Source organism: Symphodus melops (genome assembly GCF_947650265.1).
Source record: "Symphodus melops genome assembly, chromosome: 10".
Classification (NCBI taxonomy): Eukaryota; Metazoa; Chordata; class Actinopteri; order Labriformes; family Labridae; genus Symphodus; species Symphodus melops.
The window spans coordinates 14,152,662-14,166,673 of NC_136700.1; the positions used below are offsets into that span (position 1 = coordinate 14,152,662).

The window sequence follows — 14,012 nt, forward strand, 5'->3', positions numbered from 1 at the left end:
GCGTGTGTCAAAAAGATAAAAAGAATTCATGAATATTCAAATAAACTTAGAAATAAAAAGGAGGCTTGAGTGCACAAACACAGAGATGCTCTCTCTTGCGCACACACACACACATCCTGTGATTATGGAGTTACCCCAAGGGCTTGTTCTGTGCAGAGGTCACAGTTCAACTAGGCCTGGCCTGGTTAAGATCTGCTCGCCTGCAAACTGAGGGGGATATTCTGGCCTGAGGCTGTACGACTGTGTGTGTGTGGAGCTGAGTCAACGACAGGTGCGAGCGTAATGGGGCTGAATGGAGGAGGGGGGGAGTCGTTATGAAAGAGTGATCAATTTCAAATGAGCTTTGTAATACTGTTTATATTACTCAGGGTGGAAGAAGGAAGATGGTGATACATGGAGGCCTTTTAAAAGCTGATGGAGACCATTCAGCTCTGATGGCACTATGAGAAACAGTTAAGTTTAGAAAGCAAAGATAAAAGCAAGGAGCCTGACATGTGCCTGGACAAAACTCAGCTGATTTTTTTTTATCTCGATTCCCCGATTTTACAGGCGGCTGTAGCGCAGTGTTTGAGTCAGTTATGTCTCGACTGGAAGGTCGGGCCTTGTCGGGGTCTCATGTCGAAGCGTTCCCACTGCTGCACTTGCAGCGTGTTAAATGCAACTGGAGGACAGCTGGGCACTTCACGCAGCATCCTCTGCCATCAGCCTGTGACGAGGACTGTAAAAGTGTGCATGCCCCAAAACACAGAAACACTCAATAACGCCCAATAACAGAGAGCCTTTAAAGAAAGCACAAACGTTTTTAATCAGTAAACAGAACTAAATTAAAACAGGACGGACCGCTGGTGACACGTTTAGCTTAAGCTACATTGTTGCAGCACAAAAACGGGAACAGCCTATTAACATTTATAAATGAAAATGTCCAATCATTGTGAAGTATTTTTCACTCTTCGGCCAACTCAAAATTGTGTCCTGTAACAACCACATGACAGGACTGATAACAAACCCACTTTGCAGGTTATATAAGCCAAGGAACCGTCGCTCAAAGATCACAGATAAGATGACTTTAAAACTAATCTTCTGTACCTCTTCTTCTCATTGTGTGAGGTAAATAGAGCTCATCAATGGGATACAATCATGAACGTAATGTGCTGCACTTGTGTAGCGCTTTTGCAGTTTTCCATCCACTTAAATCAATTTACACTACACACACACACGCACGCACGCACGCGCGCGCGCGCGCGCACACCCTGATGGCAGAGGCTGCTTTGCAAAGTGCCAGCCTGCTCATCAGAATCTAATCTAATCATAAACATACCTCCATGGTTTTGCCTTCTCGAGCAATTTTGGGTTTCAGAGTTGTGCCAAATGAAACTTCAGTAACCTGCTAAACCTTTGAGCTCCAGCCGAACGAGATCAACTCAAAACGTTTTTGAAACGTGATGCATGTTCAAGAATGAGCTCATACCACCGATGCTGTGAAATGGGTTTTTTTATATGCAAGAGGTGCCAGGATCAATCCTATGTCTTTATTGATGTGCAGGCCCTCAGAGGTGGGGGGCGTTTAAGGTGGGCTTAGGAACAGGTTTGGTGTGTGTTGGGGGGGGGGGGGGGGGTCAGACGTACCAGCCTCCAGCAGCATGCGGACAGTGTGTGTGTCGTCAGCCAGTGTGGCGTAGTGAAGCGCTGTGCATCCACGGAAGCCGGCCCTGCTGCTGAGCCTGCTGCTGAATTCATCCTCTCTGGACACGAGGACTGAGAGACGAGAGAGAGAGGACAGTGAAGAAAAGATTCAAAAATAAATAAATAAATACTGTTCCAGTATTGTGGTCGATTATCACAGGTCACACTTGTATCATTATTAGAGTTGTAATAGCGATGATTTCATATGTGATGCATGTCTCTTACACGTTGTCTGTACTACTGTGGCTTCCAGCATTAGAAAGTGTCGAGGCCTGTAGCCTCTCTACATGTCAGTATGACTGCCTGGCTTTCAGCAGCCGAAGATTGACGTCTTATTACTTAACTAGGAAACAAAGTCGACAAAACCGTCCAAACTTTTTTTTTTTTACTGAACGACGGAAAAGAACAAGAACACGTCCAAATCTGAACAAGAGCGATGATTTACAAACTTTATGGATAAAAGTTTGCGCTTTGATTTCTGGAAGCCTTTCTTTAAACGGATTCACGGAGAACAGTTAGGTTTCGTAACATGTTGTAATAATAAGACTGCAGACTACGAGATTGTTCCTCTTGTTTTCAGCTCCGGAGCAGTTGTTCATTTTCACATATTTAAGCTCGACTGTCCAACGTGATCGGAGTAAAGAGCGTTTGGGGTTTTTTTTCGGCTCTCCTCCGCTTCGCTCCTTACAGATAATAGAGGCAGTCTATCATTCTCTCCTTACTTATCTTTTTCATAAGCGCACTCATCTCGTGCCACTCCTCCATCATCCATTTTTATTTTACTCCTCCTTACCCATCAGTTGCTATCATCACTCGCACCCTCTCCTCCCCTCCCCTCCCTGCTCCCTCTATCCCAATAACTCTGTCTCATCCATTTCCTGACTTCCTCTCCCGGCCTCATCATCCCACCCATTTCCTTCGATGCCTCCCTCCCTCTATCATCCCTCGCAACATCCAAATCGTCTTCCCTCTCCTCCATCTTCAAACTCTCTCTCACTACCCGTCTGTCGCCCCTCCTTCTCGGCCCCCTTGCTTTCTTTCACTGCCTTCCTCCTCTCATTCTTCTTTCCTTCATCAGTCTTTCCCATCCCACTCTTTTCTTTTTTTCTGGCAGTCTCTCTTCAGTGTGTGAGTGTGTGTGTGAGAGAGAGAGAGAGAGAGAGAGAGAGAGAGAGAGAGAGAGAGAGAGAGAGTGAGAGAGAGAGAGAGAGAGACAGGGCAGGATAATCATAGCTAACCCAATAAAGCGTCGCACAGGCCCCCCTAGCCCATCCATCAGTGTGCGTCTGGGAAACGCTTCCCCACGCTACGCCGGCCCCACGTGGACCCAAACCTGACAGCCATATAAATGTCTGCAATATACATATCCCATATAAATATGTCGGCAGAAACCTAACACAGACTGGAGGGGGGAGTGTGTGTGTGTGTGTGTGTGTGTTGTCCTATCTGTGTTTGCCGCTCTGAAGAAAAACAAATAAAACAAAGACTTCTTGTCACAGAACATATAAAGTAAATTATACTGAAGAAATGAAACATGTACATATATGCAAATCTTTATGCAAATCATAATGTCTGGTAATATCTGGCTCAACACTTAGGATTCATATGTGTAATATTGTTACCACACACACACACACTTCTTTCACCTTCCAGTGAGTGGATGCCTTTCTCCCGCGAGGTGTCGTAAACGTTGTTGAAGTGATCTCCAGTGTTCGGGTCGGCGCCGGCTTCAAGCAGAACCTTCACCACACTAGAAGACAACAGGAGACGCAGGGACACTTAGAAAACACAAACGTGTGGCGTGCTAATCGACACCTGATCACAGGCAGACTTTCAACTGTAAGAACTCAGTATTTGCAGCTGAACTGCTTTGGTGTGTTAATAATATCAACATATTCCCTGACATGCAGGGAAACAATCAGAGCTGGAAGTTCAGTGTGAAGAGAGATGTTCGAGAGAGGCTGGAGGAGGGTGAGGTTCCTCTGATCGAGCATTCTTCCTCTGCTAGACTTTTTTCACGCCGGCTGTCCCCCCCCCATGCAAAAAGCTCCCATCACAAACCCGCTGAGCACAGAGCCAAAAAACAACAAAATTAACAATGACCCTTCATATTCAACGGCTGCCTCCATCATTCCTCATGTACACACGTGTCTGCTTTCTAACATGTGTATGTGCACATGGAAGGGAAGGGGGAGGGGGGGGGCAGCGGTTGGGCTTGTTTCCGGTGCCAGTGGAGGGGAGAAGGGTGTGTGTGTGTGTGTGTGTGTGTGTGTGTGTGTGTGTGTGTGTCTGCTCGTGAAGCCCTTCATTGGAGCGTACCGCCTTATAGAACAAACACGACTACCTCGGCAACACCACTGACTGTGACCCGGCGGACATTCCAGGTACCGTCCCTCCGTCTACAGAACCATCACCATGAACGTCACAGTTGTCTTTGACATTGAGACACGGACGCGCACACACACACACACAAACAAACGGCTCTACAAGTGTGTGCTGACCGAGAGGAAAGAAACATGGCCGAAACGTGAACCCTGGCAGGCGGTCATTAAAGCTGTGACCGAGCGCTCTTCAGCTTCGTGGTTATAGCGGGAAGCTATCATGTCTGAAAAGGAGCGATTGTTGGAAATGCTTAACGGGCTCCAGCTTCCCTTAAGGAGGAGGCTGAGGGAGCAAGTCACACAGACGCTTTAAAAGTGAGGAGGTGCAGAAGTTCTGCACAACTCTAATGTCAGAGTTAAAGTGAAGGCGAGGAAGAGGAGCGTCCAGCGATCATCGGTCCTTTGACAGCAGGCTGAAGCGCTGAAATATTACAAGGATTTGTCACCAGTTAAATGAAGAACACACACATTTCTATTAGTCCAGATCATTCTGAAATGTTTCAGGTACATCTCAGGCATTACTTTAAAAAATCAAATAAAATCGAGGCCATGCCCAATAACCCAGGACCCATGGTGAAGAATCATCATCACTTGTTTCATGAGTACAGAGATGCAGAAATGATCAAGTTAACAATCCAGTACTCCTATCTTACTTTTTTTTTTTTTTTTTTACACTGAACCAGACTAGTTAGGCAGTGGGAGACTTTTGGGAGCTTGTGACGTTCAGATTAACATGTCTGCATCACAAACACTAACCAAAAAAAATAAAACTAACCAAAAAAAAGCATCTATTCAGATTCTGGAGATGTTTGATGAGGATTCAGCACTGTTCCTATTTTGGAAAGATTTTTAAAAAGAAAAACATTGCGTCTGTTTGCATTTCCCCCCCTGACAGAAAATGGACAGAAACAAAAAGTTGTGTTTTGATTTGAAACACAAATCATCGTCCTGCTTTCGAACATCAAAACGTAAGAGGAACAATAGGGGGAAAGTAAAAGAGGATGTTTCTGCCTGCAGCGATGGTTTCAGGCATTAAGAATGATATCGGATATCAAGATACTTGGTGATAAATGTATTAAATCATTGTTTCAGAATCTTGCACTCTTAACTGTGTGATATATGCTGCATGCTAATGAATGACAGTACAGTAAAACAGAGCGCAAAAAAAAAACACTAAAAGAAAAGGTCGAAGAAGCAGCGGTCTCTTTGTCTCAGCATATTTTGTCGAACGTATGTGCTCCTGTTGCTGAGAACGATCCTGACCAGGTCTTTGTGTCTGACCTTGCTGAGGGGGCATAAAAGGACTATCAGGGGGTCCCCCATTGTTACTGTATCACTCTGGCTTGAGGGGGGCGGGGGGGGGGGGGGGGGGGGGGCGTGACCCACAGTGGGCTCTCTTCTCACCCTTTGCGAGCACTTCTACAAACACATGGATGCGTCCTCTCTGAGACGGACATCCAGACGCACACAAACCCCGAACTCGGGTTGGTCACACGAGGCTGGGCAGGGCTGTGTGAAGAAATGCGGGCGGCCCCTGAAAAGGCGTCCACGGCGTCGGAAAGGTAAACAGCGAGGGATAAAGAAGCGAGCTGAAGAGGAAAACTTCAGAGAGGAGGAGGAGGAGGAGTGGATGAGAAAAAAAAAAAAAAAAAGATGAAAGGGAGGGAGATTTAATTACACAGTTAGTGCTAAAACTAATGAGCTCTTTGAAACAGTTGATAGTTTTACTAATCAACTGATGATCAAGTGGCTAACTTTATTTAGGACGTTGAGGAGGAGAGCTGCAGCACTAATTTGAGGCCAAACTGAAGGCATGCAGAGGTTAATTCAGTTAAACTCACAGTTTGAAGGACTAGGCCAAAAGCTAAAATTACTTACTTGGTGATGTGATCCTGGGAGTATGGAAACGATGTTATCGGGAAATTAAAAGATTGTTTTGCTTTCCTAGCGTAACGAAGCAAAATGGGCTTTAGTTAAATAAGGAGCGAGCCCAGAAGTTGGTACTCTGTACATCACCCTAACAGCTAAGAGATTATTGTCCCTGCTTACAAGCATCCAACATGGGTTAGCGTTCATAGCATGTTCACTTAACAAGCCGGTGCTGAGGTCGGTAGTTTTGACCCTCTAGCTCGTGCCAGCAGGTGACCTGTGGTAGTGTGTGTGTGCGTGTGTGTGTGTGTGTGTGAGGGGGGGGGAGCAGGTGTTAGTTTCCCATCCTTGCCCCGGAGGGAAGACAGGAAACAGGCACTTCAGTCTCTCCCATGCTATAACGGACACCCGAGCTGAACTGACCATCCATGTCTGTACGACCACCTGGCCCAGACGCCGGACCTCGTCGGACCTCGTGTCACCTGGTGAACACTCGGGGTCAAATAGATGCCAGGGGAGAGAAGCTCACGGCGCATTGTTCCGCCAGTCAGGATGTGACGCTGTGTCGCTGCGGTTTGGTCTGAAGACTTTTTTTTTTTCTTTTCCTGTAGCAAACGTTGGAATCAGTACAGAGACGTTCTGAAAGAGGAGGCGATAACTTAGAGACATTATAAAAGCCTGTTTCATCTGAAGTGACGACGATGTGCACAAGGTCAACAACAACACAAGATGATGTGCAAAACACTGAAAACCCTTTGGGAACAGAAAACAGCACAAAGACAAAAAGTTGTGTATCTGTGGAAAACTGATTCACCAAGTTTAAATTAGATGCTGACATTTTTTTTCCTGGAAAAGATGTGAAATGCTTTAAAATTACATGACCCATAAATCAGAAATTAAAAATCCTTACGGTTGATGTTTATGTTATCACTGTACTCTAAATAATGATATCCCCTAAATGTTCACACATTCTGTCAGTCATCCTGACTTCTTACCATCCCCATCACATTGAACCATGACCACATCATCAGAACCTCTCACCACCAGCTCTCTGCTGAATTTCACTTTTCAATAATAGTTAATCTCAACCAAAAAAAAAACTTAATCCTACTCCACATGACTCTCTCCAAAGCTTAACTTCTCCCCTCTGTCTTCCCCAACGAGCCACTCATCCCCCCCCCCCCCGAGTCGCTCGGCCGACAGGTCGGAACGGTCAACAGGCGCTACACTCGGCTGAGCGCTCATTGTGCACGTGAATACGGCGAGGGAGGAATGGACGGGTTGTAAGAGAGATGGAGATGGGCATTGTGTGTTAAAGAGTGCAAACAGTGGGCCAAGGCCCTGCGCCTCCCTGATTTAGCTTCACATCAAAGCTAAACAAACACACGCCCCCCCCCAAGAGTCTCACCCTTAATTCTTTCACACAGCGCTCTACTCCACCCCTGATTCCCTCACACAGACGCACCTCGACCTCGGAGCACAGGAAAGGCTGGACGCTACAACCCTAGAAAAACGTTTCCTCTGAAATCACACTGGGCTTAAATCTCAGAGTTTCTTTTTCCTAAGGGGGGGGGGGGGGATTCAACAGTAAGATGCATGCTAGCTCTGTAGCTACGGGCTACACCTCATGAAGGATGTTCCCTGTGTTTTCACTTATCGCCTGCAAATAAAGTTGTGGTTGACTGAGTAATAGCCAGTTGGCTTCTAAGATATTTGGTATAAACTCCCCGTGTGTGTGTGTGTGTGTGTGTGTGTGTGTGTGTGTGGCACATGCATCCTCTTGTGTGCGTGGCAATGACTGTGTATGTCTTTGTGTGACTGATGTGTGTGAACCGATGTTCTGTCTTCCCTGCAGCAGTGACGGCTCACTGGGGGGTTAGAGACGGGATTAAACACAGAGGAGTGTCACTGCCTTGCTGAGTTATAGCACTCATAACACACACACACACACACACACACACACACACACACACACACACACAAAGACAAGTGCAGTGACACATGCACGCACACACACACAACTGAATTTACATGCAAAAAACATGAATGCACCCATATTTTAAACACTGACGATCCCTCCACACATCTCATAGAAGACATCTCAGAGGTAAAATATTTTGACACATTTTTTTCAAAATAAAAGTATGTAACCTTATTTGACACCGCAGCAGTAACAATATCCATTTTACAGTCCAGTATGCAGCACCTTCTTCGAGACAGGAATTGGGGTTTCCATGTTTTTCTTCATAAATAAGTTGGACTAATAAAAGAGAATTTAAAAAATATATAATTTAGCTGTCTTTCAATCAACTGGTTCAGAATTTGAGACATTTAAAGACATTTACATTTAAAAAATAGATTCTAACACATTAAGACTTTTTCCACGCTTAATTCTCTATAAAACTACAATACTCAGGATGAGGAAACTCCCATGTTCCGAAGGTCATTCGTCTCTTATTTCTTGCGTTGCGATCTTATCAGGTTCAAACCGTCGATGTTTCCAGTTTAGCGCAACTATGTCACAAACTTTACGATGGATAAACTGAAACCCCAGAGATGTAACAGAAGCACATTTGAGGCTTTTTTTTCTCTTTTCTTTTTTTTCTCCATATTCAAATATCACATTGTGCTTCTCACGGACACATACGGACCTTAAACAAAAAGTGGCCACACAGTCCTGATGGAGAAAATAAAAGCTCTGTAAATTGGATTTGGCCCGGCCTTAACCTCGGCCCCTCTGTGTCGTGTGTGTTCTGGGGGCCAGGAGGCTAATTTAATTTGTCCGACAGAGAGAAGGGGGACCCGAGTAAAGACCGTCTGTTGGTCTGAAAGTCGCACTTTGCACTTCTGAAGACCTACTGTAACAACTCGAGCGGCGACATGGATGACATATGCTCACACGGTTACTAATGCAGACAGCTGCAGGGTGCCAGAATCGCTACATTACTGTAACATATGCTCACCAGGGAGGACACACACACACACACACACACACACACACACACACACACACACACACACACACACACACACACACACACACACACACACACACACACACACACACACACACACACACACACACACACACACACACACACACACACACACACACACACACACACACCTGTGCTGTCGGTTTATTGCAGCCACCATGAGAGCAGTCCAACCGAGACGGTGCCGGTGATTCGGGTCAACTCCCTCTTTCAACAGCCTGACGGTAAAAAGAAAAAGAAAAAGAAATGGTTATTATTTGAAATCTGCTTTAATGAAAGATGCTCATTGAAACACACATCTCTTCTAAATCGGCATTGTCGTGGCCAGCTGTTTGCGACTGCATCACAGACACGCCTTGTTAGACACAGCAGCATGTCGTCTTTGTCTTTAACACTTACTCCTTGACCACTTAATGTGTCTCTCTCTGAGCCAGGTGTGTGTAGCGCTTTCTGCCTGAGGCCGGGACACCAGGCAGGTACTAGAGTGACAAGGTGTGTGTGTGCGTGCGTGCGTGTGTGAGAGAGAGATCCGTCTGTCGTCTGTAATGCTGAGCAGGCAGACAGTGTGTGTGTTTACAGTCAACAGAGTGGCCTCTAGTCTGCACTCAGCTCTGACACTCTGATTTTCTGTTTTCACTGCCTGGTGTGCACATTAGCATTAGCACAGGGAGGCTCAACGCTGAAGCTACATCACAGAAACACACAAATACGTCCTGAAAGTAGCTGATACAGCACTTTAGATGAATTTACACATTTTTAAACGTGTTTGCTAACTGCACACTGAAAGTGTTTGACCAAAAACGCATCTGACAGAACTGTAACTGTCAGATGCCTTTCAGAACGAGAGAACGAGAGAGCTTTAAGGTAATCTGTCGAGCCTATTTTGAATGTGAGTGACAAGATCACGGAAACTGAGGGAACATGTAGGTTGTTGAAATTAAACTGAACTATAGTGATGATTAACTTATCGACTTTCTCTTTATAACAATTCAAAAACACACTTGCACTACAGCTGCTTTTATGAATCGCCAGTGAAAGAATACATCTGTCCCCACACCCACACACACACTTCTACAAACTAAACCAAAGCACTTAACACATCTGGTAAATGCTGTCTGTCTCACTGCACTCCTCCACCATCTGCCACAGGGCACAGGTAACCCAACACTACAGAGCGACACACATGGATAAACACTTGAACGCTGCGCTCAAATAAATGACACAAGTAACCTTTAACACACTGATATAGTATGTATCAATGCAGGTACAAGATAATCTTTATGTAATCATTGCCTTACTGTGGGAAGAAAATCAAGCAGTTGACTAATATGAAGAGTAATATGTCCATCTTTAATTCAAACAATAAAAAGTAGAACTAATATATTAAAATTGTATCACACCGTCTGCGTTTAAAGTCATATAATATATAATATTTATAAAGCATTTTTCTTTTATGTGGCTGCTTCTGCCTCTGAGTATATCTGAGCGTAAGACGAGCCTCAGAGGAAGGCTGTAGCCCCTGCTGTGGGTGAAATAAACAATGTGAGAGAAATATTCTCAACCAAGCTAAAATAAAAATATAAAAGCAACAATAACCATAGCAATGAATCTATGCACACTGTTGAAATGTGTGTGTGCGCTGTAAGAGAAGTCCATCCTGCCACCACCTGCTCCTCAGACAGATGTTAAAAACACACAGATGCTGCTCTTCCTCCACCTAGTGGTGATTGGTCGTACTACGACTGCTGGTGATTTAAAACGCTGGCTTTCTCAAATCTGCATTACACTGATGCAGAAAACTACATAGGTGTGATTAATGGTTATCAGACAGCTAAGTGCTTTCTCATTTAACTTGAATAAAACTTCCATTAAAGCCCATCCCAACATAAGGCCCCATCCCTTTTGCTAGTCTGGTGATGCAGCATAAAGGCAGGTCTCTAGTTTAGGCACATGTGCATTTAGTGTTGAATTAGTTTGCGGAACAAAAATATGGAGCAAGACACTAAAAGTATAGATGACCTTCAACATGTGTCCAGAAGGTTAAAGGTCATCTGTTGATTCAAATGTGCATGTCTATTAACAGAGAGTGAACACTGCCTCTCAGAGTCTCCTGCTCGATTAAGACTAAACAGCCAAACAGGAGGGACGGGGAGAACTCTGCTGCTCGAGCTGGCTTTAGAGATGGAAATAAACGTCAACATTTAGACAACATTTCTTTCCACCTCTTGTGCAAACACTTAAACTTATGGCAAAAACAACATTTCCTTACACAGTCCTAAAGGCCAGCACAGCACTCAGTCTCACAGACTTACAAAGCACTATGAAGTTGTAGCTTGTTTATTCCATATCCTCAATTTGTTACACATTATTTCCGGAGTAAGTGCAAATTAAATGATATGTTCTTTCTCATATTTTCTGTTAACGAGTGTTGTTTGAAAATAAATAAAGGCCTGTGTCGCATGAAAACCTGTCCCAAATAAAAGTAGAGTCATTTCATAGAATTAATTGAGTAAAAGAAGCGTGCACAAAGTGTAAATATAATAATAATTTACACTTTATTAATCCCACGAGGGGAAATTCGGTTTACACTCTGTCTAACACACACATAGGCCGAGATACACACTCATGCACAAACAGGGTTCTAGTGACATGCATTAATGGAGAGGTCTCAGAGTGAGGGGGCTGCCCACAGCGAGCGCTCCAGAGCAGTTTTGGGGTTAGGTGCCTTGCTCAGGGGCACCTCGGCAGTGCTCAGGAAATGGACTGGCACCTCTCCAGCTACCAGACCAGTTTCCGGACTTGGTCCGTGCCAGGACTTGAACCGGCAACCCTCCGGTTCCCAACCCAAGTCCCTACAGACTGAGCTACTGCCGCCCTGGATATGAAGACTGTATGCTTAGGGTAAAAGTAGACAAACGTTACATACACACATAGAGAGTAAAATGTGTTCACTCAGATTGTCAATGCATGGGTGTGTTTGTGTTACCTTGCCACATCTTCAGAGTTATTGGTCCTTGCTGCTTCCAGAAGTGCATCGCCTTGTTATTGCAGAAGAAACAAGAAAGTAGAAATTGTGAACAAAGTAGCTCATAGTGGATTTACCAATACTATCTGTTGTGTCCAAATCCATTTCTGCTTTGTATTTACCTCACTCAGTTGAGAATTATGACAATTTAAAATGTTTTTATTTTGTGTTACTTTCATATTAATTTAGGATAATTTTCAACCAAAACTCGTGAATGGCTTCCGTAATAAAGTCGAAACAATAATACCAATTCAGACAGCACAACGCTGATTGGGCATACCTTTGTTATCTGAATCTTTCTTCAGGCAGAAAGCAGCGGCTGCAGCAGACAGAAGACCGACAGAGGCCGCTCCTGCCCGGTTGGCTCCTCCACCTGTCCCCCGGCCCTCACCTCCACCGCTCTCCTCCCAGTACTGGTTAGTGCCGCGTCCTCTGCTGGCCAGAGCCGCCCAGGAGCTGCGGCGGTTCTCCAGGTTGGACAGCCATCTAGGGGCAAGGTTGTGATACTGCACCGACGGATTCACATTGGTACTACAACTGGCACTTTCGTCAGCCAAAATACTCTTTCTGGAGACCCGGGAGGTGGAAACGATGGGGTTACGGTTGGTCTCCTTAGGTGTCTCCCGGATGCTCTGACATGCAGCGCCGCCCGCACTGGTCTGGAGCACGCGGCTGCACGGTGACAGGCTGCGCGACCTTCGTGCAATTAGCCGAGTGGGAACTGATGATAACATGGTGGTAAAATTACCGTAAACAGAGGCAAGGATGAACGTCTTAGTCAAGAGGTAAGTCCAGAAGGTAACTGGTGCCCTACAGTTCGGGGACACGGCGTTTCTACCGATGTATCTGCCGCTATACCTCTGTAAACAGGTACCTTATGACAACGAAAACAACCACTTCACCTCATCGTCGCATGGATGTCACTGGAAGGCGCGGTGCATTCTGGGAAATTGTGTTTTACTGAAACTGTCTGCGCCGGGCATGCTTCCTTGTTCAATGTATTGAACGGATGAACTGTAATTAATTTAAGTAATTAATAATTTGACAGAAAGGTAGGCTAAAGGAATGCAGTGTCCACATACCTCAGCGCATGCTCAATGTGTCAATGTGCTTATAGAAATGATTCCCATTAATTATAAAAATGCTTTCAGCTTTCCTAATTTTTCTTCTTTTTTTTTACAGGACCAATGTGTTGTATTGTATTGTATAAACTTAGCACATCTCATGACACCATCATTGTTGGGTTTTCTGGTCCTTTCCTAAACAGAAAATGTGATGATGCAAGTGTTTTTGACAGTGTAGCTATTTATCCTTTGAAAGTCATTTATTGCCACCAGATGGCAGTAAAGCACATGGCAAAAAGGTTAAAGGCAGAGGCCAATGTCCTTATTTCATCAAATGTCTTTAATTTTAGGAGAAAAAAAGGATTTTCTGGATAGATTGTTAAGTCATATATGCCATTAACAATCTATATTAGCTATACTAATATTATAAATCTATTTTAACATAGTCCCCCTTTATTAAACTTTAATTATTCTATAATCTACCAGGTGTCTGTATAATGTCACACCTGTTAACTTTATTTTATGGTAAGTTTTTCAAAGGCCAACCAATAAAAAAGGCCCAGTTATGATTAACAAAAGAAAGCTGTCTTCCACACATTGATGCCCTCCAAAGCAGGGTTGTATCTAAGAGGAAACTATCAGTCTTTCTGTTCCAAAAAACTATCCTGTTAACTTCATAACAATGCACCGGCTTGTCTTTAGCATCAAGGAGCATCTTGAGAGAGTCATTTTAAATAAAGGGACAGCTGTGGCTCAGTTGGTAGAATTGGTCGCCATTGGCCAAAAGGCCGGGTTCTATCCCAATTACTGCAGCCACATAAAGTGTCCTTGGGCAAGACACCATGTTGCTCCTGCTGCTTCCTCGCTGCTGTATGAATGTGTATGAATGGTATTAAAATCACAAGCTCCACTCAATCAGCATCACCATACCTGACTTCTACACCTGTGTAAGCCACATCCCCAACATTATAAAAGCCTGTCCCCATACCTCAAA

General features: G+C 44.5%; 1 protein-coding gene across 2 annotated transcripts in view; it reads right to left on the reverse strand.

Annotated features, from left to right (window-relative positions):
- The window catches only part of clpb (ClpB family mitochondrial disaggregase), a 29,212-nt gene extending 16,209 nt beyond the window's left edge, over window positions 1-13,003 (reverse strand). Inside the window, exons 1-5 of one of the 2 annotated variants that reach the window (XM_079353909.1) lie at window positions 12,235-12,993; window positions 11,916-11,967; window positions 9,061-9,147; window positions 3,330-3,433; window positions 1,627-1,755 (exon numbers count right to left, since the gene is read on the reverse strand). In XM_079353909.1, coding sequence (XP_079210035.1) covers window positions 1,627-1,755; window positions 3,330-3,433; window positions 9,061-9,147; window positions 11,916-11,967; window positions 12,235-12,688 — 826 coding nt within the window. In that variant the 5' untranslated portion in view covers window positions 12,689-12,993. Of the gene's footprint in view, window positions 1-1,626; window positions 1,756-3,329; window positions 3,434-9,060; window positions 9,148-11,915; window positions 11,968-12,234 lie in introns of both variants that reach the window. The other variant, XM_079353910.1, reaches the window with a different exon arrangement.
- Window positions 13,004-14,012: the final 1,009 nt, after the last annotated feature.